This window comes from Conger conger, chromosome 5 (assembly GCF_963514075.1).
Source record: "Conger conger chromosome 5, fConCon1.1, whole genome shotgun sequence".
NCBI lineage: Eukaryota > Metazoa > Chordata > Actinopteri > Anguilliformes > Congridae > Conger > Conger conger.
This window is the reverse complement of record NC_083764.1, coordinates 63,347,627-63,375,126: the sequence shown is the minus strand read 5'-3', so window position 1 is coordinate 63,375,126 and position 27,500 is coordinate 63,347,627. Positions and strand designations below refer to the sequence as shown.

The following is a 27,500-nucleotide window of genomic DNA, read 5'->3' as shown; positions in this document are numbered from 1 at the left end:
TGTTATCGCCTGTGGAGTTTCCTACCTTGCTGGAAGACAGACGGAGGATCTTGATTGGTTCCTCGGTCTCGAAGAGCTGCACCGCCTCGATGACGACCATCTCCCCGTCGTAGTTCACGGCTTTGTGCAGAAAGCCGTTCTCTGTGGGGGACGGGGGGGGGGTTCATCTCATCACCTGACATTTCTTAACCAACCCCAGCCTGTTCCTGCACCCGCCCTGACACGGCTCTTTGTATGTGTTCACATAGGGAAACGGATGCTTTTAAAACGCAATAAGAAATGATGAAGGATCAAACATTTCGGGGGAACTGTACCCCGCCCCCCCATTTGACGTTTTTGCTAAGATGGGGGTAGTGTGTCCCCATGGGATCCACATCCATGGTTTTCACCAAAAAAATAAATAAAACTGCATTTACAACTGCAAGGTAACAGGTCTGCAAACTCCTGAACCTCGGGGCCGTACCCTCATTATTTAGACTCACTGGGGACTTTTACATTTTACCTTGTACATGTTAGTCATTTGGCAGACGCTTTTAATCCAAAGCGACTTACAAGTGGATAGGTTCTTCCACAGGTTAAAAGCATGAAATCCATGACTAGTAAAATATGCATAAAGAGCTGTTCTAAGCAAAGACAGTCATCGTGAGTGCAATTTATTTATTTATATTAGGGTTAGACAAGATCTGGAGGGAGGACTAAGGCACAGTCGGAAAGGGACAGAGAGGAAGAGGCGTTAAAGCGCGCCTACCCGTCCCGATGAACATGACGCTGTAGGTCTCTCCGTCGAGCGCCTCCACCTGGTCCACCACGATTCGGGTGAACGCCGCCCCCCTCTCCACCAGCTGCGGGCCTCCGCCCATCGGCCGGACGCCCTGGTCCATCAGCGGGCTGTCCTGGACGAAGCGCAGGGTCTTATCCGGGAGGTCCAGAGAGCGCCCCACGTTCATGTCCCGGGCCGCGCGGTCGATGCACTGCGGCACAAACCCAACGACACCACGGTCACACCTCCTGACCCAACGACACCCACGGTCACACCTCCTGACCCAACGGCACCACGGTCACACCTCCTGACCCAACGACACCACGGTCACACCTCCTGACCCAACGACACCACGGTCACACCTCCTGACCCAACGACACCACGGTCACACCTCCTGACCCAACGGCACCACGGTCACACCTCCTGACCCAACGACACCACGGTCACACCTCCTGACCCAACGACACCACGGTCACACCTCCTGACCCAACGGCACCACGGTCACACATTCTGACCCAACGACACCACCGGTCACACCTCCTGACCCAACGACACCACGGTCACACCTCCTGACCCAACGACACCACGGTCACACCTCCTGACCCAACGGCACCACGGTCACACCTCCTGACCCAACGACACCACGGTCACACCTCCTGACCCAACGACACCACGGTCACACATTCTGACCCAACGACACCACGGTCACACCTCCTGACCCAACGACACCACGGTCACACCTCCTGACCCAACGGCACCACGGTCACACCTCCACATTCTGACCCAACGACACCACGGTCACACCTCCTGACCCAACGACACCCACAGTCACACCTCCTGACCCAACGACACCCACAGTCACACCTCCTGACCCAACGACACCCACAGTCACACCTCCTGACCCAACGACACCACGGTCACACCTCCTGACCCAACGGCACCACGGTCACACCTCCTGACCCAACGACACCACGGTCACACCTCCACATTCTGACCCAACGACACCACGGTCACACCTCCACATTCTGACCCAACGACACCCCCGGTCACACCTCCACATTCTAACCCAACGACACCACGGTCACACCTCCTGACCCAACGGCACCACGGTCACACCTCCTGACCCAACGACACCACGGTCACACCTCCTGACCCAACGACACCACGGTCACACCTCCTGACCCAACGGCACCACGGTCACACCTCCTGACCCAACGACACCACGGTCACACCTCCACATTCTGACCCAACGGCACCACGGTCACACCTCCACATTCTGACCCAACGACACCACGGTCACACCTCCACATTCTGACCCAACGACACCACGGTCACACCTCCACATTCTGACCCAACGACACCCACGGTCACACCTCCACATTCTGACCCAACGACACCCCCGGTCACACCTCCACATTCTGACCCAACGACACCCCCGGTCACACCTCCACATTCTGACCCAACGACACCACGGTCACACCTCCACATTCTGACCCAACGACACCCCCGGTCACACCTCCACATTCTGACCCAACGACACCACGGTCACACCTCCACATTCTGACCCAACGGCACCACGGTCACACCTCCACATTCTGACCCAACGACACCCCCGGTCACACCTCCACATTCTGACCCAACGGCACCACGGTCACACCTCCACATTCTGATCCAACGACACCCCCGGTCACACCTCCACATTCTGACCCAACGACACCACGGTCACACCTCACATTCTGACCCAACGACACCCCCGGTCACACCTCCACATTCTGACCCAACGACACCACGGTCACACCTCCACATTCTGACCCAACGGCACCACGGTCACACCTCCACATTCTGACCCAACGACACCCCCGGTCACACCTCCACATTCTGACCCAACGACACCCCCGGTCACACCTCCACATTCTGACCCAACGACACCACGGTCACACCTCCACATTCTGACCCAACGGCACCACGGTCACACCTCCACATTCTGACCCAACGACACCCCCGGTCACACCTCCACATTCTGACCCAACGACACCACGGTCACACCTCCACATTCTGACCCAACGACACCACGGTCACACCTCCACATTCTGACCCAACGGCACCCCCGGTCACACCTCCACATTCTGACCCAACGACACCACGGTCACACCTCCACATTCTGACCCAACGACACCCCCGGTCACACCTCCACATTCTGACCCAACGACACCACGGTCACACCTCCACATTCTAACCCAACGACACCACGGTCACACCTCCACATTCTAACCCAACGACACCACGGTCACACCTCCACATTCTAACCCAACGACACCACGGTAACACCTCCACATTCTAACCCAACGACACCACGGTCACACCTCCACATTCTAACCCAACGACACCACGGTAACACCTCCACATTCTGACCCAACGACACCCCCGGTCACACCTCCACATTCTAACCCAACGACACCACGGTCACACCTCCACATTCTTAACGGGAACGTCACACCATTATTCTTAAGGTGCTAATGTAACTGTTCATATTTCCGCCCATTAATTACCTAGTATTTTACTGGCTAAATACCTAATAATTACACAAGTATCTGTGTAACTACTTTGATTTCAGTGATAAGTACTATGAAACGAAGTCAGTCCATATGCAAGTACGTCTTACAACCCGTTTCGTAGTGCTTACACAAGGACACCCCAATAGCACAATGGCACCCCAATAACACAACGGCACCTCAATAACACAACGGCCCCTCAATAACACAACAGAACCTCAATAACACAACAGAACCTCAATAACACAACAGCACGCCAATAACACAACGGCACCCCAATAACACTTCCACCTGAGCGGCAGTGTTGGGTACCCCTTAACCCAATATGAAGTGGCTCTTTGGTTGAGAAAATTGAGAGCATTTGAATTGAGGCTGCTGGACAGATGGAAATGAAACTCCAATATTCCGATGAATAACAGTGACTTTGGAGAGAAGACAACAGGTCCGTCGCCATTGCACAGTCGTATCGACCTTAAATGGTCTTCATGTGGTTAAGACACCAACGTGTCGTTTCTGAGGAAGTGCCACACTGATAAAAGCGGTCAAGACTGATGCAGATTTAGGCGTGAAACTGAACCTTGTGGTAAGTGTTTGGTGAGTCAGACAAAGCGAATCCATTACCTTTTAAGGCCTGTCTCACCAGCACTCTGAACTAAGCCATGAACGCTTTCAACCTGGTTCTTTATTTCCCACCACTTTTTTTCTGATAATATTTGTCATAAGCAGAAGGAGATGGACAAACCACAACAGCGATTTCACAAGTGTAGCACTTCCACAAGCCTGATCTCAAAGACTGAGCTTTGGGTACTTCAGAAGTAGGCCAGTTGTTGATTGGTAAGGAACTGGTCGTCATTGAGAGGGACCTAAATCTTTTGTGTGATGTGCTGTTTCGGAACAGGCAGCAGGCGGCCTGTAGCCTAGTGGCTAAGGTACGGGACTGGGACACGGGAGGCTGGCGGTTGAGCGATTGGGCCCTGGAACAAGGCCCTGAAGCCTGCATTGCTCCTGGGGGGGATTTTACTGTAATCTCGCTTTGTCAGCCAAATAAGAAATTATTTATTTATAGCTGTGACGGGTCACCTGCTCAGCATCACACCTGTCAGTGATAAAGGGCCACAAACGGTCGTTTCCATGGCGACAGCTCGCCCCTTCGTCCAGTTGTACCCCAGGTCCGTGACCTCACGCCGCGGTCTGCGCGGGTGACCGTGACGACGGCGATGACTCACCGCTCCCGGCCTGGGCTCCGGCAGGTCGTCGCTGTACATGACCCACTTGACGAAGGAGGTCGCCACGGTGACCGGCGTCTTGAACTTCCCGCGGGCGAAGACGTCGCCGATGTCCGACACCTTGTAAGCGCACACTGCAGAATGGTCCACTGGTCCCCTGCCACACAACCACAAAATGTTTCAAATTAAGATAAAAACTCAACCCATCCGCAAACAGTGTGTTCCTCAGCAGGGGTGTCCAATTGTATCCTGAAAGGGCCTGGGGGTGCAAGCTAAATTATTCATAATAATTATTATGAATTACTATTATTGTCATTCAATTGTAGTTTTATGACTGCAGCAAGTACTTTTTAGTTATAGTAATAGCAGTAATACTAGTAGTAGTAATAGCAGTAGTACTAATAGTAGCAATAGCAGTAGTACTAGCACTAGTACTAGTAGTAGTAATAGCAGTAGTAGTAGCAGTAGCAGTAGTAGTAGTAGCAGCAGTAGCAGTAGTACTAGCAGTAGCAATAGCAGTAGTAGTAGCAGTAGCAGTAGTAGTAGTAGCAGCAGTAGCAGTAGTACTAGCAGTAGCAATAGCAGTAGTACTAGCAGTAGAAATATTAGTGTTCACAGACGCAGTGAGAGACAGGCTCTCTGACGCAGGGACACACAGACGCAGTGAGAGACGCACTCTGACGCAGTGACACACAGACGCAGTGAGACGCTCTCTGACGCAGTGACACACAGACGCAGTGAGAGTCTCTGACGCAGTGACACACAGACGCAGTGAGAGACGCTCTCTGACGCAGTGACACACAGACGCAGTGAGAGACGCTCTCTGACGCAGTGACACACAGACGCAGTGACACACAGAAACAGTGAGAGACGCTCTCTGACGCAGTGACACACAGACGCAGTGAGAGTCTCTGACGCAGTGACACACAGACGCAGTGAGAGACGCTCTCTGACGCAGTGACACACAGACGCAGTGAGAGTCTCTGACGCAGTGACACACAGACACAGTGAGAGTCTGACGCAGTGACACACAGACACAGTGAGAGACGCTCTCTGACGCAGTGACACACAGACGCAGTGAGAGTCTCTGACGCAGTGACACACAGACGCAGTGAGAGACGCTCTCTGACGCAGTGACACACAGACGCAGTGAGACACAGACGCAGTGACACACAGAAACAGTGAGAGACGCTCTCTGACGCAGTGACACACAGACGCAGTGAGAGTCTCTGACGCAGTGACACACAGACACAGTGAGAGTCTGACGCAGTGACACACAGACACAGTGAGAGTCTGACGCAGTGACACACAGACACAGTGAGAGTCTGACGCAGTGACACACAGACACAGTGAGAGTCTGACGCAGTGACACACAGACACAGTGAGAGACGCTCTCTGACGCAGTGACACACAGACACAGTGAGACACAGACGCAGTGACACACAGAAACAGTGAGAGACGCTCTCTGACGCAGTGACACACAGACGCAGTGAGAGTCTCTGACGCAGTGACACACAGACACAGTGAGAGTCTGACGCAGTGACACACAGACACAGTGAGAGTCTGACGCAGTGACACACAGACACAGTGAGAGTCTGACGCAGTGACACACAGACACAGTGAGAGTCTGACGCAGTGACACACAGACACAGTGAGAGACGCTCTCTGACGCAGTGACACACAGACGCAGTGACACACAGAAACAGTGAGAGACGCTCTCTGACGCAGTGACACACAGACGCAGTGAGAGTCTCTGACGCAGTGACACACAGACACAGTGAGAGTCTGACGCAGTGACACACAGACACAGTGAGAGTCTGACGCAGTGACACACAGACACAGTGAGAGTCTGACGCAGTGACACACAGACACAGTGAGAGTCTGACGCAGTGACACACAGACACAGTGAGAGTCTGACGCAGTGACACACAGACACAGTGAGAGTCTGACGCAGTGACACACAGACACAGTGAGAGTCTGACGCAGTGACACACAGACACAGTGAGAGACGCTCTCTGACGCAGGGATGCTCTGACGTACTGCTGTGGGGTGAAGACGGCGTAGTAGATGCTCTCCCTCCAGTCGTCGTGTCTCAGCAGGAAGACGTCCTGGACCACGTGGGGCAGCCGGGAGTCCAGGACGGGGCAGTCCAGCCGGGCCTTCAGGAACGAGGTCCACTTCTTCTGCAGGGTCCGCTGGCCCCCGATATCGCCCTGCCGTTTCAAACACCAGGACGCATTATTCAGTTAAACATTTAATCCTATCCTTTATCCTAACACATGCAAAGATGGCCTGGGAGAGATGGCAGACAGAACAGTGGGGCGAGAGAGAGAGAGAGGGGTAACGGCCCTGGAGCTGTTTTTTTGGCGGGGTTAAGGGCCTCGCTCAAGGGCCAAACGGCAGGGTTCTTTTTCTCATTATGACTGGAAGGCGCCACTCAGCCGATAGTGACTCATGGCTTTCTCTCATATCAAAGGCCTCATATCAGCCTTTCAAACCCTCCACCCAATCCCCAGGGGCTTTTGGCTTCGGTTGAGGAAGGTGAGAGAATGGCTACAGTATAGCAGTCATTTTGATTGATTGAAAAGGTATAAGTTCCAGAGTGCCATATGATACTTTTGGGATTTTGCGGCAGTAACGTTTGCAGAAACACTCCAGCCTGGGTCCAGGGCCACTCAGGGCCCCTCTGGGCCGCTCTGGGCCGCTCTGGGCCACTCTGGGCCGCTCTGGGCCACTCTGGGCCACTCTGGGCCACTCTGGGCCGCTCTGGGCCGCTCTGGGCCACTCTGGACAGCTCTGGGCCACTCTGGACAGCTCTGGGCCACTCTGGACAGCTCTGGGCCACTCTGGACAGCTCTGGGCCACTCTGGGCCCCTCTGGGGCCGCTCCGGGCAGCTCGGGGCCTCACCTTGCAGACGCGGGCCACGCGGGACACGGTCAGCTTGCTGTAGTAGTCGTACTCCACGGCCGTCTCGCTGAAGAACAGGTACACCTTGTCGTCGTCCTCGGTCGGGCTGTCCTCGCTCTCCGGGACGTGGAACATGGAGATGAAGCTGGGTTCTGCAACCACGATAATGGAAAAACAACGCGTTGTTTAGCTGACGCTTTTATCCAAAGCGACTTACAGTTGATTAGACTAAGCAGCAGGGATTGAAGCACCTTCGGTGTCCTGTACCTTAGCCACTAGGCCACGGGCTACATTTTTATCACCTTTCTTTCTTCTCCTTCTTAATCTGTAAGGCATAAAACTGTACCATCAAGCCACTGGCACCCTATCTAGTGGGGACAAGGGCACAGGTTTTTGGCGTCACGGGTCGTTTCAACATGAACTTGTATTTTCTCCGGGGAGGGAGAGAGGGATGAAAGGCCCCATTGTTTTAGTCTGGCCCCCTTTATCAAAAAAAAAGGTAGGGCTCGTTAGACATTAAAATGTCGGCATTCCAACAATGTTGATGAGAAATTATTCACAGGATTGAGGGAGTGGGAGGGAGGGAGAAAGAGAGAGAGAGAGGGAGACAAGGAGGGAGAGCAGGAAAGAGAGGGAATGAGAAAGGGAAGGTTAGACGGAACTCAACCTGTATTTTTCTTCCTAGATCTGGGCAGATGCATTTTTTGTCCAGGGACTCCAGTTGAAAATTAGCCTTGTTGGCTAAACTAGCATTTTTACGGTTTATCAACATGCATAGTCACTGCAAAACCAACTACCGAATCAAGTAAAGTATAACCACTTAGCCAGGAGATCCTGAACTCAGTGCATAAGAGAAATTACAGAGAGAGGAAGAGAGCGAGCCTGTGAGAGAGAGCGAGAGAGAGAGAGGGAGAGGGAGAGGGAGAGAGAGAGAGAGAGAGAGAGAGAGAGAGAGAGAGAGGGAGGGAGAGGGAGAGAGGGAGAGAGAGCAGGACAGACAGAGAGAGAGAGAGAGAGAGAGAGAGAGAGAGAGAGAGAGAGAGAGGGGCAGGGAGAGAGAGAGAGAGAGAGAGAGGGAGAGAGGGAGAGAGGGAGAGAGAGAGAGAGAGAGAGACAGGGAGAGAGAGAGAGAGACAGGGAGAGAGAGAGAGAGAGAGAGAGAGAGAGAGAGAAAGAGAGAGGCAGACAGGACCGAGCTGGGTCTAACCGTTGAGCCAGGAGATCTTGAACTCGGTGCGCACCGGGTGGGAGAGGCTGCGCATCACCACCGGCTCAGACCCCAGGAAGTTGTTGGAGGTGGCAGAGTACAGGCTCCCATCTAACAGACAGACAGAAAACAGGCAGTCAATATCTAACAGACAGACAGAAAACAGGCAGTCAATATCTAACAGACAGACAGAAAACAGACAGTAAATATCTAACAGACAGACAGAAAACAGGCAGTCAATATCTAACAGACAGACAGAAAACAGGCAGTCAATATCTAACAGACAGAAAACAGGCAGTCAATATCTAACAGACAGTAAATATCTAACAGACAGACAGAAAACAGACAGTAAATATCTAACAGACAGACAGAAAACAGGCAGTCAATATCTAACAGACAGACAGAAAATAGGCAGTCAATATCTAACAGACAGACAGAAAACAGCCACTCAATATCTGTAAAACAGCACATCAAGCCGTTTCCAGTCCTGAGTGTAAACGACATTAAAGTATGACATGTATTTAATTGACACGCACATGCGCACGCGTGTACAGGTACACACACACACACAGTCACACACGCATACTCTACACCTGCAGACATAAACATTACACAAGTCGCATGCAATGAATCACCCAGGGGTGTCACGCTGCAGGGGAGGACTGAAGCTCCACGGTAAACTCTCACAACGAACGCTCAACCGCCGTGAATCATTCGGTGACTCAGTGCAGTCGGCGAGCAAATCAGCCTCGCGTCAAGTCAAATCAGCGAGTCGGGCGGGAAGGCACCGCCCATCAAGGGTGTCACAGAGTCTCAGGATTTAACCCAGGGGTGTCCAATCTTATCCTAAAAGGGCCGGCGTGGGTGCAGGTTTTTGTTTTAACCCAGCAGTAACACACCTGATTATACTAATGAACTAATCGTGGTCTTTAATCAAGACCTAGATGAGTAGAATCACCTGTCTTAGTCCTGTGCTAAAACAACAACCTGCACACACACCGGCCCTTTCTGGATAAGATTGGACACCCCTGATTTAACCCAACCCCAGGGTTAGACAACAATACCAGCTCAGAAGATTAGGCTCCACTAGTATTCAATTCAAACCCCGCCCCCTCTCCGTCTGATACTCAGCTATTAGGGACAAACCGCCTCCTTAACCGGCCCAGACCACAGGATAAGCTTTCCATTCAAAGACTTTCCTAGGCTTTTACTCAAGCCTGTCTGGTGTATTGAAATATTCCCAAAAAGAGGCAAACCCCACCTTCCGGTCCTCTCGGTTGGCTCAGTTGCACCAGGCAAGATGAAATTGAGCGCGGAAAAAGCATTTGAATCAAAAACGGTGACATATTTGACCCAGGTCTGGTAACAAACGCATTGCTTTCCCCACCCCGCAGGGTACCGATAGGTACCTGAGATGCCTGACATAAAGTGAATATAAAGACTTTTGTGTGGATTCCCATCGTAGCAACCGGATCTCGTGTGCAATTGGATACCGAGTTTAATTTCACAGTTTGAAGGGCGAGGCACAACTGCGTAAGCAAATCTTTCAGCATCCTGTGAACTGTTCACAACATCATTGTGCAGTCTTGCCTTTCTCTGATGTTGTGCTAAATGGGAAAATTAAAGAATTTATTCAGAATAAATGATGAAAGGTCTGATCACCAGTCAGCCCAGGTCGGCTCATGTCACCCCGCTCCTCATTGGCCTCCACTGGCTTCTTATTGCCGCACGCATCCGCTTCAAGGCCCTAGTGTTGGCATTTCAGGCTGCTAAGGGGACTGCCCCACCTTACATACAATCCTTGATCACTCCCTACTCCCCAGCTAGACCACTCCGGTCTGCCAGCTCTGGTCGCCTTACGGTTCCCTCTCTACGTGCACCTGGCGGTCGAGCTGCATGTTCACGCCTGTTTTCCGTTCTGGTTCCTCAGTGGTGGAATGACTTGCCTACCACTGTCAGGACAGCAGAATCCCTCCCCCTATTTCAACGCAGACTAAAAACACACCTTTTCAATCCCCCTCCCCCTTCTGATATCCCTCTTGTCTAACCCCCCAAAAAAAAGTGCACTTACGATGACTGTATTTTTGTTTAGAACAGCCCTTTGTGTGTATTTTACGAGTTATAGATGTGATGCTTTAACCTATGGAAGTACCTATGCACTTGTAAGTCCCTTTGGATTAAAAGCGTCTGCTTTTAAAACGACTACAATGTAAATGTGAAGGGCTAACGTACCGACCATGACGGAAGAGTATCTCTGGAACGGGTCGAACGGACACTTCCCTTTCCCATCCTCCAGTGGCTCCTCCATCGTGAGCTTACCGTCTGTGTACTTCTGTGAGAAAAATCCCCACAAAAACTCACAGGTCAAAGGTGAAAGGTCACAGGCAAAAGACGTTTTAGTCTTGTAATATTTTTTTTCTTCTCTCAAGTTACATTACATTACATTACATTATTGGCATTTGGCAGACGCTCTTATCCAGAGCGACGTACAACAAAGTGCATACCCATAACCAGGGATAAGTTCGCTGAAAGACCCTAGAGGTAAGTACAATTTCAACTGCTACCTGTACAACAAAGATAAGGACAAGGGCCATTTCCTTTTTTTTTTTTTTTTTTTTTTGAACAAACAAACAAACAGAGCAAAAGTCACCAAAGTTAACTATCCAAACACTGCTTACCTAGCCAACTAAAATACTGATACACAAGTCACAGAGACAACAATTAAGGTTCACAGGGAGGTAGGGAGGGATGGGGAGAGGTGCTGTTTGAAGAGGTGTGTCTTCAGCTTGCGCTTGAAGGTGGGGAGGGATTCTATAGTTCTGACCTCAACGGGGAGTTCGTTCCACCACCGTGGAGCCAGAACAGACAGTAGTCGTGAGCTTTTTTGAAGTTACCATTTGCTTGACAAGTGAAATTCTTACCCCATTAGCGTATACACTCAGTGAGCACTTTATTAGGTAGACCTGTACACCAGCTTGTTAATGCGAATATTGAATCAGCCAATCATGTGGCAGCAAATAAATGCATGGGCAAGAGGTTCAGCCACTTTTCAGACCAAATGTCAGAATGGAGAAGAAATGTGATCGAAGTGACTTTGACCGTGGACTGATTGTTGGTGCCAGACAGGATGGTTTGAATATCTCAGGAACTGCTGATCTCCTGGGATTTCCACGCACAACAGTCTCTACAGTTTGCAGTGTGCAAAAAAACAAAAACAAAAAAGAGAAGGGCCAGACTGGTCACATCTGACAGGAGGGCGACAGTAATGCAAATAACCACACATTACAACAGTGGTGTGCAGAAGAGCATCTCTGAACACACAACGCATCATAACTCTTAAGTGGATAGGCTACAGCAGCAGAAGTAAAAAAAAAAAACTCTAATAAATCTTTAAAAAAGTCTAACAAATACCTAATAATGTGCTCACTGAGTGTACAATGGCCTGTAGCATAGTGGTTAAGGTGCATGACTGGGACCTGTAGCGTAGTGGTTAAGGTAAATGACTGGGAGACGCAAGGTCGGTGGTTCTAATCCCGGTGTAGCCACAATAAGATCCGCACAGCCGCTGGGCCCTTGAGCAAGGCCCTTAACCCTGCATTGCTCCAGGGGAGGATTGCCTCCTGCTTAGTCTAATCAACTGTACGTCGCTCTGGATAGGAGCGTCTGCCAAATGCCAATAATGTAATGTAATGTACAATATTCCAATGTCCCTTTTCCGTGCCCTCACCAGGTGCCCACAGGTGGGGCTGTAGGCGTTGGTCCCGCACACGTACACCCTGCCGTCGGCCATTTCCTGCAGGACCCGGATGTAATTCTGGCATTCCGTCTGGAATCAGGAAGAGGAAGCAGACAGGAAGTTAGCATAGCAGCGGCTAACTAGAGAACTGGAGTGAGGAGGGAAGAGAGGTCTGCCACGAACAACCTCTCAACGTGCGCACATAACAAGACACATACATACTTATATTTAGATTTAAGCCATTAACTGAGGCTCTTATCAAGCTTAAATACATATATATATACATATATATATATATATATATATATAGTAAATGGTAAATGATTGGCATTTATATATCACCTTTATCCAAAGCGCTGTACAATTGATGCTTCTCATTCACCCATTCATACACACACTCACACACTGACAGCGATTGGCTGCCATGCAAGGCACCGACCAGCTCGTCAGGAGCATTTAGGGGTTAGGTGTCAGGGACACTTCGACACAGCCCGGGCGGGGGATCGAACCGGCAACCCTCCGACTGCCAGACGACTGCTCTTACCGCCTGAGCCAATGAGACGACTGCTCTTACTGCCTGAGCCAATGAGATGACTGCTCCTACTGCCTGAGCCAATGAGACGGCTGCTCTTACTGCATGAGCCATGTCACCCCTACATAGTACCGTGCAGAAGTCTTAGGCACCCAAGACTTTATTATATATATGTTTATTTTTTGTGTGTGTTAGTATAAAAGAACACATTTGAGATTTCCAAATATTAATTTTCCAAAAGATTTAATTTTACAGAGACATTTTTCTATTTAATTGGAAAAAGGTAACCTATTACTGTAAGCAATTGACTACTTTTTTTAACATAAAAACTTGATCAAGGCTGTCCGAGATCAGAAGCAAGGAGCCAACCAAAGTCTGCAGAAGAACTGTGGCAAGATCTCCAACATGCTCGGAACAACCTCCCTGCAGATTGTCTTATAGAACTGCAGGACAGCGTTGGCCATCTCAGAGAAGTGACACAGTTTTAACGCCGAAGGGTAGTCACAAAAAATATTGATATTATTCAGTTTTTAACTATTCTGCCAAATTACTAAAATGTAATGTAAAATGTGTAGTATGTTTCATTGAATTATTTTTGAAAGAATCTTATCTGTACAGCTGTACAGAATGTTATACAGGTGCCTAAGACTTTTGCACAGTACTGAATGTATGTATATATATATATATGACAAAAATCGAATCAAAAGCTATGCTGCACTGACAATAAAACAATGAGCCCACAGAATCTTTGACTGCAGAGACCTCTGCCATCAGAATGAAATGACCAACATTCCGCCATTCTCCAGACCGACGACCTCTCCCCCAAAATGTTTCTCCCTTAATAAGACGGCTTTAAGGCTGCTTTCGAATTAGGCGAAGAAGCACACATCTCAAAATCTAGGTAGGGGGCTGTGGCTTTGTTAATAAGAAGTCTCCCCCGAACAGTTTATCTGGCCTAATGTGCCCACGGCTACGCTGCACGCGTTGTCACGGCAACAGGGCTCCCGAGTCAGAAAAACTGACTCGACGCGGCGTGGCGTTAGCTTCCAGCCTCGGACAGCTCTCAGTTCAGCCTCTCAGTAGCCGCTTCTCGCGTTTACGTTTCTAACGCGATCGTTCCGGAAAGAGAGCGAAAGCGGCGCCGTCAACTCGACTCTTCTCCCAGCGAGCGATTATTTGACCCGTTATTTTCAGATAAAAAAAGTTTTTGAAAATAAAAATTAACCCGAACGCAAATAACGGCGCGAACACTTACGTCAGCTTGTTTGCCTTTGTTTGTGCACTCTTCCTCGTCTGCTTTTGAGACCTTCCAATCAACCTGCAAAACACAAGATCAAATCAGCGGGATCCAGAACAGACAAAAACAAAACATACATAAAAAAAAACTATTATTAGTGTATTAAAAATCCGCTGCTGCTATGCTACACACTTTAATGAATATTCATAATTTCCAGCAAATCAGAATGTTTAAGTTTACATGGTAGAGAGACATAAAGGTATACAGGGCTGAATGTTTAATACTTAAAAGGCTAGGGCTGTTTTTAACACACAGATAAAGTCCTGGAATAAAGTGAGTTTTGTAATCTCCATTCAAAATAGAATTTAGTGTAGGACTCGGCTTAATCTGTGCGTGTGAATAATAAATAATCATTTGATATTTAGCTAACACTTTAATCCAAAGAAACATATAGTTGATTAGACTAAGCAGGGGGCAAGAGTCAGTGGACAGAATATCTGTTCATAACTGCTTTACAAATTATGAATCATCTGTTAACAGACATGTTTGGCCAGAATAACTTTGCTGAAAAAGGCTGGTATTTTACTCATTACTCATCTACAACTGAGCCTATTTCCGAAACAAACCCGGGATTAACCGCTTTGCGCAAGGCAGCAACAGCTGTGCCCAGCCAAGGATTTGAGCCAGCAACTACTATAGCCACACTGCCACTGCTAATCACAACATTCCCCTACATTTCCTTACTGAACCAACACAGATTGGCCAATACCTTTGCATAAGCAGCTCTGACAGGAAGTGATGTAAGAGCACACACTGACTCATGTTAGCTTGCTCAAGTAGGTATGAAATTTATGGCTGTTTCGCGTCACCAAACCCCACAAATAGTCCCACAAGAGAGCCCCTCCTCACACTGCACCTCCTTCACACGTTGAGAAGTTCTAGATACATTACATGTGATTTGGCTTACGCTTTTTTCTAATCGACTTACAGTTGATTAGACTAAGAATGTCCCTTAACCACTACACTACAGGCCGCCCCTAAAATATACACTGCGAAAAACAAGGAATAAGTTTTAATAATTTTAATAAGCATATAAAACCAAAAGGTGAATTTTTTTTTTTACCAGCATGTATTCTTGTATTTAGACTTAAGATGTTATTGCTAATACATTTTTGTTAAATAAGACAAAAAGATGACAAGGTTTAATCAATATTTCCCAATGGGGTAAGATGATTTGACTTGTCAAAAAGTTACCTTAAAACACGCTAGCATTTCCTACTTCAGCAAAAAAAAAAGAACTAAAGGCTGCTGAAGGGACCTTTTTCTTTTCTCCCCAAGATACGAGGTTTAGGCAGGACACCGAAAGATCCCCACGCTAATTAACGACAGTAGCCTGACGTAAAGGTCATTCATTCCCTTCCACACGGTAAAATGCCCAGTGTCAATTCAACTCTAACTCTAGAGTACATATGAGTCCAGTTTGGTAGAGTTTCTCCACCTTAGCTGACATGTGGTGGGTGCCCTGGCGCAAAATGGCTGCCGTTGCATCACCCAGGTGGGTTCTGCACATTGGTGGAGGTTGAGGCCAGTTTCCCCCTCATCACTGTACATTACATTACATTCATGGCATTTGGCAGACGCTCTTATCCAGAGCGACGTACAGTTGATTAGACTAAGCAGGAGGCAATCCTCCCTGGAGCAATGCAGGGTTAAGGGCCTCGCTCAAGGGCCCAACGGCTGCACGGATCTTATTGTGGCCACACCAGGGATCGAATCACCAACCTTGCGGGTCCCAGTCATGCACCTTAACCACTACGCTACAGGCTACAGGCCGCCCCTGCGTACAGCAGTAAAGCACTTTGAGTGTCTAGAAAAGCGCTGTATAAATGTAATGATGTATGGCCCCATCGAATCTGTAAGAGTTGTTTGACAGTGAACATTTGGCTGTGCGGCAGGCCAGCCCCGGGACTTACGGAGTCCTTCATGTTGGAGATGTCGGTGAGGTCCAGTGCGAACACGGCCTCCCGGGCTCCCACCAGGAGCAGGCCCAGGTCCTCCTGGAGCAGCATGGTGGAGTAGTTCTGAATCCCCTCCTCCCGGAACTGCCTGATGTGGTCCTCTGGCAGGGCGAGGAAAAAAAACAAAAAACAACCAATCGCAAACCAGCCAGGAGCGACCAATCACAAGTTCAGAACCAAAGGGCGCCATTGAGGCAAACGAGACAATCACACCCATTCAAGGATGGTGTGCAGAGAGAGAGAGAGAGAGAGAGAGAGGAGGGAGAGGGAGAGATGGAAAGAGGGAGAGAGGAGGGAGAGGGAGATAGAGAGAGAGAGAGAGAGAGAGAGAGGGAGAGACTGAAAGAGAGTGAGAGAGAGGAGGGAGAGGGAGAGAGAGGAGGGAGAGGGAGAGATGGAAAGAGGGAGAGAAGAGGGAGAGGGAGATAGGGGAGAGATAGAAAGAGAGGGATTAAGCGCCTTGCGCAAGGCAGCAACAGCTGTGCCCAGCCAAGGATGTGAGCCAGCAACTACTATAGCCACACTGCCACTGCTAAGCATAACATTCCCCTACATTTCCTTACTGAACCAACACAGATTGGCCAATACCTTTGCATTAGCAGCTCTGACAGGAAGTGATGTACGAGCACGCACTGACTCATGCCAGCTTGCTCAAGTAGGTATGAAATGAATGGTTGTTTCGCTTTCTCCGAACCCCACAAATATTCCCACGACAGACACATTACATGTGATGTGGCTTACGCTTTTATCGACTTACAGTCGATTAGACTAAGAATGTACCTCAACCACTACACTACAGGCCGGCCCTAAAATATACACTGCGAAAAAACAAGGAATAAGTTTGAATAATTTCTCATAAAAAGAGAGGGAGGCAGAGATCGAGGGAGACTGAAAGAGAGAGAAAGAAAACGCAAAAGAGGGGGACGGACGGAAAGAGAAAAGGGCCTCACCGTGGAAGCGGACCGTAGTTCTCGGGCTGATTTGGGGAGCTCCTCTGTTGCCGAGCGCCAGCAGGAGCAGCAGGCCCCAGAGGAGGCGAGCAGCGGCAGCAGGAGGTGGCGGTGGTGATGATGGAGACATGGTTCAGGGGGCTCTGAGCCTCAGAGGCACACACGGCGGCTCCTGGAACCCTCCTGGCCCCTCCTCCTGGCCTGGGCGGGACGGGGCGGGCTGGTGGGCGGGACGGGGGCCGGCGGCTACGACGGTGACGTCCTGTCTCGGTTATCGCCGCGGAAACCCCATGACGCGGCGTTCACTTCACAGCGGAGGCGGGGCGGGGGACTCTTGAGTCAGCGCATTCTGCCAGGAGGAGGAGAGACGCGCCGAGGGGAAGTTAACGGGAGGCTTCCCGGGGACAGCGGCGGTCGCCGTGCGCTCGCCGCCCGTCAGAGACGGGGCGGACGGCAGACGGTTGTGCCACGACGCAGCCAGTTGTGCAAGCCGCGCTCCTTTCACAAGCGCATGAGCGCCTCGCTCACAGACCCCGGCTCACCACAAACCCGCCTCCTCTTGCACCATTTCCACTGGCAGCTGGTCGCCATGGCGCCGCCCCAAGCCATGCCTGCCTACCTACTACCCCCCCCCCCCCCCCCCCGAAATAGTCACATTTGGCCCCGCGTGCTTTTATGCAAACCCATTATCAGCACAGATCTCTTCTAAAAAAAAAAAAACCCATCAGCTGAGTTGGTGTGAAGCTGTAAATTAGACACCACCGCAACCCCCCCCCCCTCACCCTCTGCCCCTCGCCCCCCCCCCACCCTCGCCCCCTCGTCTGTGGTTTCTCTTCCTGTCGGCTGCTCATGAGGGTCGTCAGTTGTCTGACTCAGGAAGTGCTCACACGTGACACACGCCCCCCAGGGGGCTGGCATCCGCTGCACTGCTTTCACCACCACTGCACTGCATTAGCACCCATCCCACTGCAATCACTGCATTAGCACCCATCCCACTGCAATCACTGCATTAGCACCCATCCCACTGCAATCACTGCATAACAACCCATCCTACTGCAATCACTGCATAACAACCCATCCTACTGCAATCACTGCATTAGCACCCATCCCACTGCAATCACTGCATAACAACCCATCCTACTGCAATCACTGCATTAGCACCCATCCCACTGCAATCACTGCATTAGCACCCATCCTACTGCAATCACTGCATTGCAACCCATCCCACTGCAATCACTGCATTGCAACCCATCCCACTGCAATCACTGCATTGCAACCCATCCTACTGCAATCACTGCATTGCAACCCATCCTACTGCAATCACTGCATTGCAAACCATCCCACTGCAATCACTGCATTGCAACCCATCCTACTGCAATCACTGCATTAGCACCCATCCTACTGCAGTCACTGCATTGCAGCCCATCTTACTGCAATCACTGCATAACAACCCATCCTACAGCATTAGAACTCATCCTACTGCATTACAACTCACCCACTGCATTAGAACCCATCCTACTGCATTAGAACTTGCCAAATCCAAATGTACAGGGTGTGAAGGTAACAATGGGAGGTGACATAGCCGAGAGACTATTCACAAAACGTTATCGTTCATCAGTGTTAAATCAGGGACTGTATTACCCAAAATAAGATTCTCACCCTGCTCTTTCAGTGTCTGTCAGACTGAAGAGTTGTGCCAAATATGTGGAAAGTGTCAAAATATTGTTCTCCTGCCAAAATAAATCCGGAGTGGAGGCTTCGAATGAGTCCAGACCAGTAGCTCTGACGTCCGTTCTGTTGTCTAGATGGCGAAACGATGTTTTGAAAGGACACTGGGGCCGGTAGGAAGGTTGTGGGGGGGAACCTCAGGACGTGTCTGCACGCAGCTCACATCCAGAGGGGCACAGGACAGACTGCCGAGGGCCCGTCCCCTCTCCTCCCTGCAGGCAGGCGCTACAGGTCTCCATGAGCCACGAACAACCTCTACAGTCTCTGCTCCGTCCCAAACTCCATACGCTTTCTCAATTCCTCAACTCGGAATATAATATACCGTGTGAGTGTGCAGCTGCACATCTTTACTGGACAATCTTTGAGTATTTGTACAATATATATATTACAGTTATACAGTTTTTATATATATATATGTATAAAATATATACAGCCTATATATTTTATGTCTGCAATGAGGCTCATATCCCACATGAACCCTAAAAGAAATCGCCAAATCTAATCTGAAGTTTTTGTAATCTAATCTAATCTAATCTAATCTAATTTAATCTCATCTTAATCTAATTGCCACAAAGCAGCTTTACAGAAGCCCCCTCAGAGCAAGCGGCTTGCACAGTGGCAGGAAAAACACATCCCAGCCGTTCTACACCACCACGACCATTTCAGACCCCGCATTCCCACGACCATTTCAGGTGCACTGAGGCAGATTTTCGTTGGCAGATTTCTCTAAATCCCATGTCCCGGGGTGTCTCGGTGGCGCAGCCTGTAGAGCACTGACGTCGGCGGTTCGAATCCGACCGTCTGACAATTTTTTTTTTTTAAAGATATTTTTTAGGCCTTTTTCAGCTTTATTGGACAGTATATAGTATAGAGAGACAGGAAGAACGGGGGCGAGAGAGAGGGGAAGACATGCGACAAATTGTCAGACGGTCGGATTCGAACCGCCGACGTCACGGCTCACAATGAGCATGCGGTCAGTGCTCTGCAGGCTGCGCCACCGAGACACCACCGTCTGACAATTTGTCGCATGTCTTCCCCTCTCTCTCGTCCCCATTCTTCCTGTCTCTATATACTGTCCAATAAAGCTGAAAAAGGCCTAAAAAATATCTCAAAAAAAAAATCCCATGGCCCGTCCTCGTTCTCAGAACTGCAGAACACAAGAGCCGGTCCGCGGCATGCGTGGGAAAGTAGCACGTCGACATCCACAACCTCCGTCATCTTCCTCATTGAGGTCCGCAGAACCTCAACCTCCAGCCACACAGCGCACCCACAAAGGCTGGGTCACACATTGGGGCCGCCCTTCCGTCTGGTCCGAGTTCTCAGAAAGACTGTCAGGGGAAGCGATTACCCGTCCGTGCGCGGTGGAGTTTCAAGCAGGAAGAGAGACCTGTCAATCAGAGAGAACTCCCGCCACGGAAACGCCACTGTAGCCCGATTTACCAACCGGGAGGGGGGTGGGAGGGGCATATCATCTAAAGACTGAACAAGAGGACCAAATCACAATGGTGCTTATTTTTGCAATACTATACATATATGTATCCATCTTTTTATCCATATATCTAGAACTGAACAGACAGAGGATTCATACATCCATCTGTATGCAGGTATACATAAATACACACACACACTACACACACAGACACCACACACTCGCGCACTCACACACACTCACACTCATACACACACTCACACACAGACACCACACACTCACACACTACACACACACACATACAGACACCACACACTTGTGCACTCACACACACTCATACACACACACACACACACACACAATTCTATGGACTATAAAAGATTTGACTGATCACAACTGAACCTCTCTTCATAGTGAGCTACGTGCACAGTGAGGAGTGAGGAGTGGAACAACAAAAAAAAAAAACTTTGCATTTAAACCACTTACAGGTAGAGCGACTGAAAACACTTTTTAAAACTCACACCAGGGTGCTGGAGGAAGCTGAGGGCAGATGACCCAAATGGCAGTTCAGAATTCACTTGCGCTTATTTGAACACACAGTGGCGAGACCTGCACTGTGCCCTGGTTCACTGTGGTTAGCTAGCTCTTTGCTCCACTCTGTGCTACTTGCAGCCATCTTCCAGCGCAATGCCCATGAAGCTTAGCAGCAGGACTGCACAGTGACAGCGAGACGCTGAGCAGCAGGACTGCACAGTAACAGCGAGATGCTTAGCAGCAGGACTGCACAGTGACAGCGAGATGCTTAGCAGCAGGACTGCACAGTAACAGCGAGATGCTTAGCAGCAGGACTGCACAGTAACAGCGAGATGCTTAGCAGCAGGACTGCACAGTAACAGCGAGACGCCACCCGGCCACAGCAGGTTTGGAGAAGGCCTGAGCTCTTCTGTGTCCCCCTCAGCTGAAGACAAGGTGCTGTGGTACAAATGGAATGGACGACACAAGCCCAATACTGCTCCTGGAGATCTACCGTCCTGTAGGCTTTCACTCCAACCCTAACAAAGCACACACCTCATTCATCAGCTAGAGCAGGGCTGCCCAACCCTGTTCCTGGAGATCTACCGTCCTGTAGGCTTTCACTCCAACCCTAACAAAGCACACACCTCATTCATCAGCTAGAGCAGGGCTGCCCAACCCTGTTCCTGGAGATCTACCGCCCTGTAGGTTTTCACTCCAAACCCCAACAAAGCACACCTCATTCAACAGCTAGAAATCTTGCAGAGCTGTCTGTTAGTAGAATCGGGTGAGCCAAATAAGGCTTTAAATGAAGACCTACATGAGGGTAGATCTCCAGGAACAGGGCCGTGCAACCGTACTCCACAGAGATGAGGACCTGAGCAACCAGCACCGACGCAATGCGTGTGCATTGGCATATGCAAAACGAGTGAAATTTCTCTTCTATTTTTAGTTGTTATGCTCGCACGCGCAAGGCAGTCGCAAGGCGGTGGCGGGCGTAAATCTGCTCGAACACGGCGGACAAAACAAAACGAGCATCTACTCCGCCCCCCCGCCCCACCCCTCTCCCCCCCCCGGATTCCTCCGGACTCCGCCGGAGTCGGGGAACGTGCAATAACTCGCTCCCAGTCCCCTCCAGGAGCCGGGATACCAGGAACACGGCCTTCAGGAATGACATTCTCCCGGAGGAGTCCCTCCCGTCGACATTAAAAAAACGGCAGCGCGGGGCTCCGGGGCCCTGAAAGGGCCCGCGGTCGGGCTGATGAGAACGTTACAGACAGACGGAGTGGGGGGGGGGGGGGGGGGGGGGGGGAGTGAAAGGGTCGGGTCGGACAACCCATAATTTATGTCATCAGCACCGACGCTGCACGCATTCAGACCCGAACGCGTTTTCCAGGGCCTTCTTTTGTTCCCGGGGAACAAAATGAATAAACATGATCCAATGAAATGCCTGTTCATTTATACAGACCTGGCTGCCCCTTTAAAATACTTTCAAATAATGACAAGGCCTGGAGGATTTGTTAAGTATAAATTTTAAAAAAACCTACACATAAATGCTCCACAATAAAAACGAAATATTATCCACAGTTAATAACAATTACACACTTCCAGTTCCAGAGAAGTTCTTAATTCTTGATTCTTGAATGATTTCTGATTCAGTTTTTTAGTTTTTTGGTTTTATCTCAAGGGCAATTTACATAATATAATCCCCCCCCCCCTCCCCCACAAATAACATTGCTGTGTTAAATACGATTACTTTTTTCAGGAGAAACAATATGTTCAAGAACAACAAGAGGACATGTGAATTGTTGCTACATCGATTGCTCAACATACCATTAAAATAATCACATTTCCCCCATTTTCTGATGGAAAGAAATTATCGATAGGATGAGCATATAACTGCAGACATGTCATTAGTGCCAGCTGATATCATTAATTATCTCAGCCTCATGGATGAATTATACTAATTAGCAAATCCGGGCGAGTGGAACAAAACACCACCTCTGAACCAGTCCAGCCGAAATGAGCGCCAAATAATTTTCATCTACACCAGCGTTCCCCTTCCCTTAACATGAGGACCCTCTGTCCATGCTGGTTTTTGTTCAAAACACAGTAACATGTATTAAACTACTAATTGTTCTTAACCGGATACTTTTTAACGTCTACTAAAGGATTGTGTACCAAAGGAGAATTTGCCCTGTGAAAGCCATATTTTGCCAGAATGCCCCAAAACAGCGCGGCTCGACTCCACGTCCTGCGGGCCGCAGTGTCTGCAGGCGTTCGCTCCTACCGTGTGCTACACCACCTGATCGAACCAATTATTTCACCAGCTCGGTTCAGATAATAAATCAGGTGGTGCAGGCAGGGCAGAAGCAAATGCCTGCAGACACTGCGGCCCGCAGGACGTGGAGTTCAGTAAAAAAATTAAATGTCGACAAAAATGTTGGCATCCCTGGAATGTGATGCGAGACAATCTACCAAGAGGTTCAATTTTAACTGGTTCAACTACAAACTGCCAGGTGAAATCAGTGTACACTGGCGTAAAATTAAAGCCTCACTACGCCGTCAAAACAAGTTTTAAGGTTGATCTTAAAGTATTCAACGACCTTAATTAATGAATAGATTGGCTTTGACAAAACCGGCATTCAGTAGGATCGAGGCTGAGACACTGCACATATGCAGTGCAAATGATAATGAGCCAGACCTGCATTGTATTAATAAGTGTAAGCAAAAAATGTGAATAATTTTATTTGATCAGTAAAGAAAGCTGTTTCTCTTCTTATGTTCGTGAATATGGGACATTTATTGTTCATGACATGCATAGTTATTGATGACAGTGTGGCTTAAGAGGGAAAATAATCACTCTAAACACGAAAAACGCATCGTTCAGAAACAATAACAGCCTGTTTAAAAACCCAGCAAGAGCAGCGGGTAAGAAGGTTACGAATGATCTACACCGTACAACTTCGGTCGGACTTTAAAAAAACATCCGAATAAGGTACCCGCCGTCATTCCAGCTATAAACCAAAACACAACTTTTCACACACTGCCTACAATGCAAAATCGCTGTAGGGAACCACTTTTAAAGAGAAAACAATGACGGCACTCGGACCGCCACACCTAAACTGATCAACCAATTCAAATTTTGGGGATCAGCGGCGCCGAGGCATTCTACTAAACTCAAGAAAGCCCGTAAGCTACTCTCACTGTATCTTCTCAAATTATTTAAGTAGCCACTGTAACGTTAACTAACCTTACCATTGCACGCGGAATGAAACTCGAGGCAAGGGAAGTATACAAAAGAAGAAGAAATTGATATAGTTTTAAATGGCATAGCTTTTCTTTGCATTTTTAAGTCCGTCATTAAAGAAAATCAATCGGGAAACGGGAGATGTCTCGTATGCGGAAGAAACTGTTTTAAAAGATTACAATCAACAATATACTCACGTCTGCCACTCCAACACACCTTAATATGATTCTTCGCACAAGTGCTGCAAAGGGAAATTAACTCGCTTAGCAATGTCTGTCATCGCTTTTCTAAACAAAACGCACCCTACAATTACTGTAATTTACAGCAGTCTACAATTCTACATTCGCCAAATAGAATTTAAAAGGTAGGCTACGCCGGGAGAAATCCATATGGTTGTACGAACGTAAAGCTACAGTCGTTCTCTCCGCCAGTTTAATTTCTTCGCCAGGCTGACGGGCGGAGAACAATAACCGTCAAGAGGCGCTCGCAGCTCGCGGACATTACGGACACGTCGGTAATTACCTCCGATAATTGCGTTTGTGTCCTCACGTCGTGCAGGGTGAAATGTACCTCCAGAACCTCGTGTGACAGCATCCAACTCTTCGTTCTACCACAGCTCGTTTACCTCAAAGACGTAAATAAGAGAAAAACACTCTTGTCTTGGTGCTGGCCTCTAGCGACCTACCTGAAACTCGAATGTGGGCGTGTTCGTATTGCGTCACACACGTCGCGTTCATTTTTGCACACCAGGTGCTCGGCTTTGTTTCGTGCACTGGAGTAAGGATTTAGAGATCAGAAAATGAATAGAAATGTAAAATCTTTAAAAAAATAAATAATTCATCTTATTATTCTTCATTCGTATTATTATATAAGGGAAATATATACACAAATATACAGTACATGGAAAAACCCCAAAAACGTAGTTTTCAATACTGAATTAATGTATTAATTAATAATAATATTTTAATGGTTTATATTCATGTTTTACTTTAAGGGCTGGTTTTTAGTCTGGTCCTGGATTAAATTGTGTTTTGTATTAGGAATCTCTGCTGAAAATTAATTAATTAATTTATTCATTGAAGATGCCACAAGTACAAGAAATTAAAAAGCAGAGAGGTGTACAGTACATTACATTAATGGCATTTGGCAGACGCTCTTATCCAGAGCGACGTACAACAAAGTGCATACCCATAACCAGGGATAAGTGCGCTGAAAGACCCTAGAGGGAAGTACAATTTCAACTGCTACCTGTACAACAAAGATAAGGACCAGGGCCAATTTGAAATAATTATAATTATAATTTTTTAAACAAACAAACCAACCAACAAACAAACAAACAAACAAAATGCAAAAGTATGACCAAACCCCTTAACTAGCCAAACACTGCTTACCTAGCCAAACTAAAAATACTGATACACAAAAAAATGAGTAAAGTAAAGTTACAGTAAATGTATGTCAATCCGTAGGTTTTCCCTTGCGTGTAATGTCCTGATGCTCCGTGCTGTTCCATTGTTCTGTTTCTGCTTAATGTACAGTACGGTGCAGAAGTCTTAGGCACCCTAGACTTTCTTTTATATATATATATATATATATATGTTAGCATAAAATAACACATTTGAGATTTCCAAATATTCCTTTTCCAAAAGATTTTATTTTACAGAGACATTTTTGTATTTAATTAAAAAAAAAACTTGATCAAGGCTGTCTGAGATCAGAAGCAAGGAGTCAACCAAAGTGCAGAAGAACTGTGGCAAGTTCTCCAACATGCTTGGAACAACCACCCTGCTGATTGTCTCATAGAACTGCAGGACAGCGTTGGCTATCTCCGAGAAGCGATGCAGTTCTAACGGCGAAGGGTGGTCACAAAAAAACTATTCTTCCATATTATTAAAATGTAATGTAAAATGTATGGTACGTTTATTTAGGACCTTTCATTTAATTATTTTTGAAAGAATCTTGCATTATACAGGTGCCTAAGACTTTTGCACAGTCCTGTATGTTCAGTCTTTTCTATCTGTTAATTCGTTAATGTACGTATTTATTCATAATTCATATTCATTTTGCTTGGAAAATGTCAAGATTAAAAAAAACAGTTCTTGAATTAAACATGTAATACATACTGTATAAGAATCAATTGCATTACACATGCCAAGTGACTTGCAGTTGATTAGACTAACCAGGGGACAATCCCCCCCCTGGAGCAATGCAGGGTTAAGGGCCTCGCTCAAGGGCCAAATGGCTGTGCGGATTTGATCGTGGCTAGAGCAGGGATCAAACTGCCAATCATTGCAGGTCCCAGGCATGTCCGTTAGCCACTAGGCTACAGGCTGCTAGTTATAAGTGACCTTTCCTGACCACAATGCCACACATTGTCCTGTTTGATATTGAGAAGAGACACAGGAGATTCAAGGATCCAAATCTGTATGAATCCTCGGTTGTTCGGCGTGTGGCTCTCTTTGGGCAGGTCACCGGCTTCCTCCCAGTCCATGGGCCTTGGTCTTCGGTGGGTTTGTTGGGCGTTTGGAGTATGGGTGCTTGGGTAGCGTGTCGGGGCAACAATTCTTGGGCGTTGGATTTATATTGCTGTAGATTGGGTTCTCTGGCAGGTGGACATGGAGAGAGAGACGGACAATGAGAGGGTGCAGCGATGCATGTCGCCCGTTCTTGTGCTTAAATCGGTGCATCGGAAGAAAATAGCCAAAGGTCAAAGGTCAAAGGTCACACAGTCATCAGAGATAACAAAATAGGCGTGGGACATTGTTGTTGTCACCGTGGAGAAGTACTACAGTTGTTAACTGTCAAATACAAACCCAGAGATGAGCTCCACCAATCACAAGGTACATTGGTAAAAACAAATAGAACAGAATGGCAACTGTGATTGGTTGACACTAACTTCCCAGGTTCCTATAAATTACAGTGGCATCACATCCACCATGTCTCTTATTATCCCACTTTATTATCCCAACATGTTTAACAAAAAAAACAAAACTTTTATGTATTTGGGTTCATTTACATTCACATTTTTGTTTTTAAATCTTGATGAATATTGGTTTAGGCGAGGATCCTTGGAGCAATCAACTTCTGGATTGACAGAATGGCTGCATTCCGTCTGGTCTGGAGGCAAACGGCCTGCTTCCTTCATCATGCATTCTCATGTTCTTGATGGGCTGAATTATCCTGCTCTCATTATGTATTCTTATGTTCTTAATGGGCTGAATTATCCTGCCCTCATTATGTATTCTAATGTTCCTGATTTGCATATTGAGCAACACATTCTACAGTAAGTTACTCTGAGTGAGCGCCACAAGGATCGGCAGACAAATGAACAGCAAATACAGTAAAATACAGTAAAATACAGTAAAATACAGCAAATGCTTTACCTGTTGTCTGGCTTCTGCGTCTCCAGCATGCGCAAGCAACCCCCGCACTTACGGCAGCCAGGATCAAGACCCCG

General features: G+C 48.2%; 2 protein-coding genes across 3 annotated transcripts in view; both read right to left on the bottom strand.

Annotated features, from left to right (window-relative positions):
- Nucleotides 1-24,717, bottom strand: part of si:ch211-129c21.1 (uncharacterized protein LOC563087 homolog) — a 32,086-nt gene extending 7,369 nt beyond the window's left edge. Inside the window, exons 1-13 of one of the 2 annotated variants that reach the window (XM_061242313.1) lie at nucleotides 24,569-24,717; nucleotides 24,244-24,287; nucleotides 17,127-17,475; nucleotides 16,132-16,277; nucleotides 14,177-14,239; nucleotides 12,381-12,479; nucleotides 10,886-10,985; nucleotides 8,654-8,764; nucleotides 7,447-7,598; nucleotides 6,579-6,751; nucleotides 4,539-4,695; nucleotides 749-971; nucleotides 26-141 (exon numbers count right to left, since the gene is read on the bottom strand). In XM_061242313.1, coding sequence (XP_061098297.1) covers nucleotides 26-141; nucleotides 749-971; nucleotides 4,539-4,695; nucleotides 6,579-6,751; nucleotides 7,447-7,598; nucleotides 8,654-8,764; nucleotides 10,886-10,985; nucleotides 12,381-12,479; nucleotides 14,177-14,239; nucleotides 16,132-16,277; nucleotides 17,127-17,256 — 1,470 coding nt within the window. In that variant the 5' untranslated portion in view covers nucleotides 17,257-17,475; nucleotides 24,244-24,287; nucleotides 24,569-24,717. The remainder of the gene's footprint in view (nucleotides 1-25; nucleotides 142-748; nucleotides 972-4,538; nucleotides 4,696-6,578; nucleotides 6,752-7,446; nucleotides 7,599-8,653; nucleotides 8,765-10,885; nucleotides 10,986-12,380; nucleotides 12,480-14,176; nucleotides 14,240-16,131; nucleotides 16,278-17,126; nucleotides 17,476-24,243; nucleotides 24,288-24,568) is intronic. The other variant, XM_061242312.1, reaches the window with a different exon arrangement.
- A 731-nt stretch (nucleotides 24,718-25,448) lies between these two features.
- The window catches only part of LOC133129837 (uncharacterized), a 7,383-nt gene continuing 5,331 nt past the window's right edge, over nucleotides 25,449-27,500 (bottom strand). Inside the window, exons 3-4 of the mRNA XM_061244185.1 lie at nucleotides 27,427-27,500; nucleotides 25,449-26,645 (exon numbers count right to left, since the gene is read on the bottom strand). The exon at nucleotides 27,427-27,500 is cut by the window's right edge and continues 64 nt beyond it. Coding sequence (XP_061100169.1) covers nucleotides 26,512-26,645; nucleotides 27,427-27,500 — 208 coding nt within the window. The 3' untranslated portion in view covers nucleotides 25,449-26,511. The remainder of the gene's footprint in view (nucleotides 26,646-27,426) is intronic.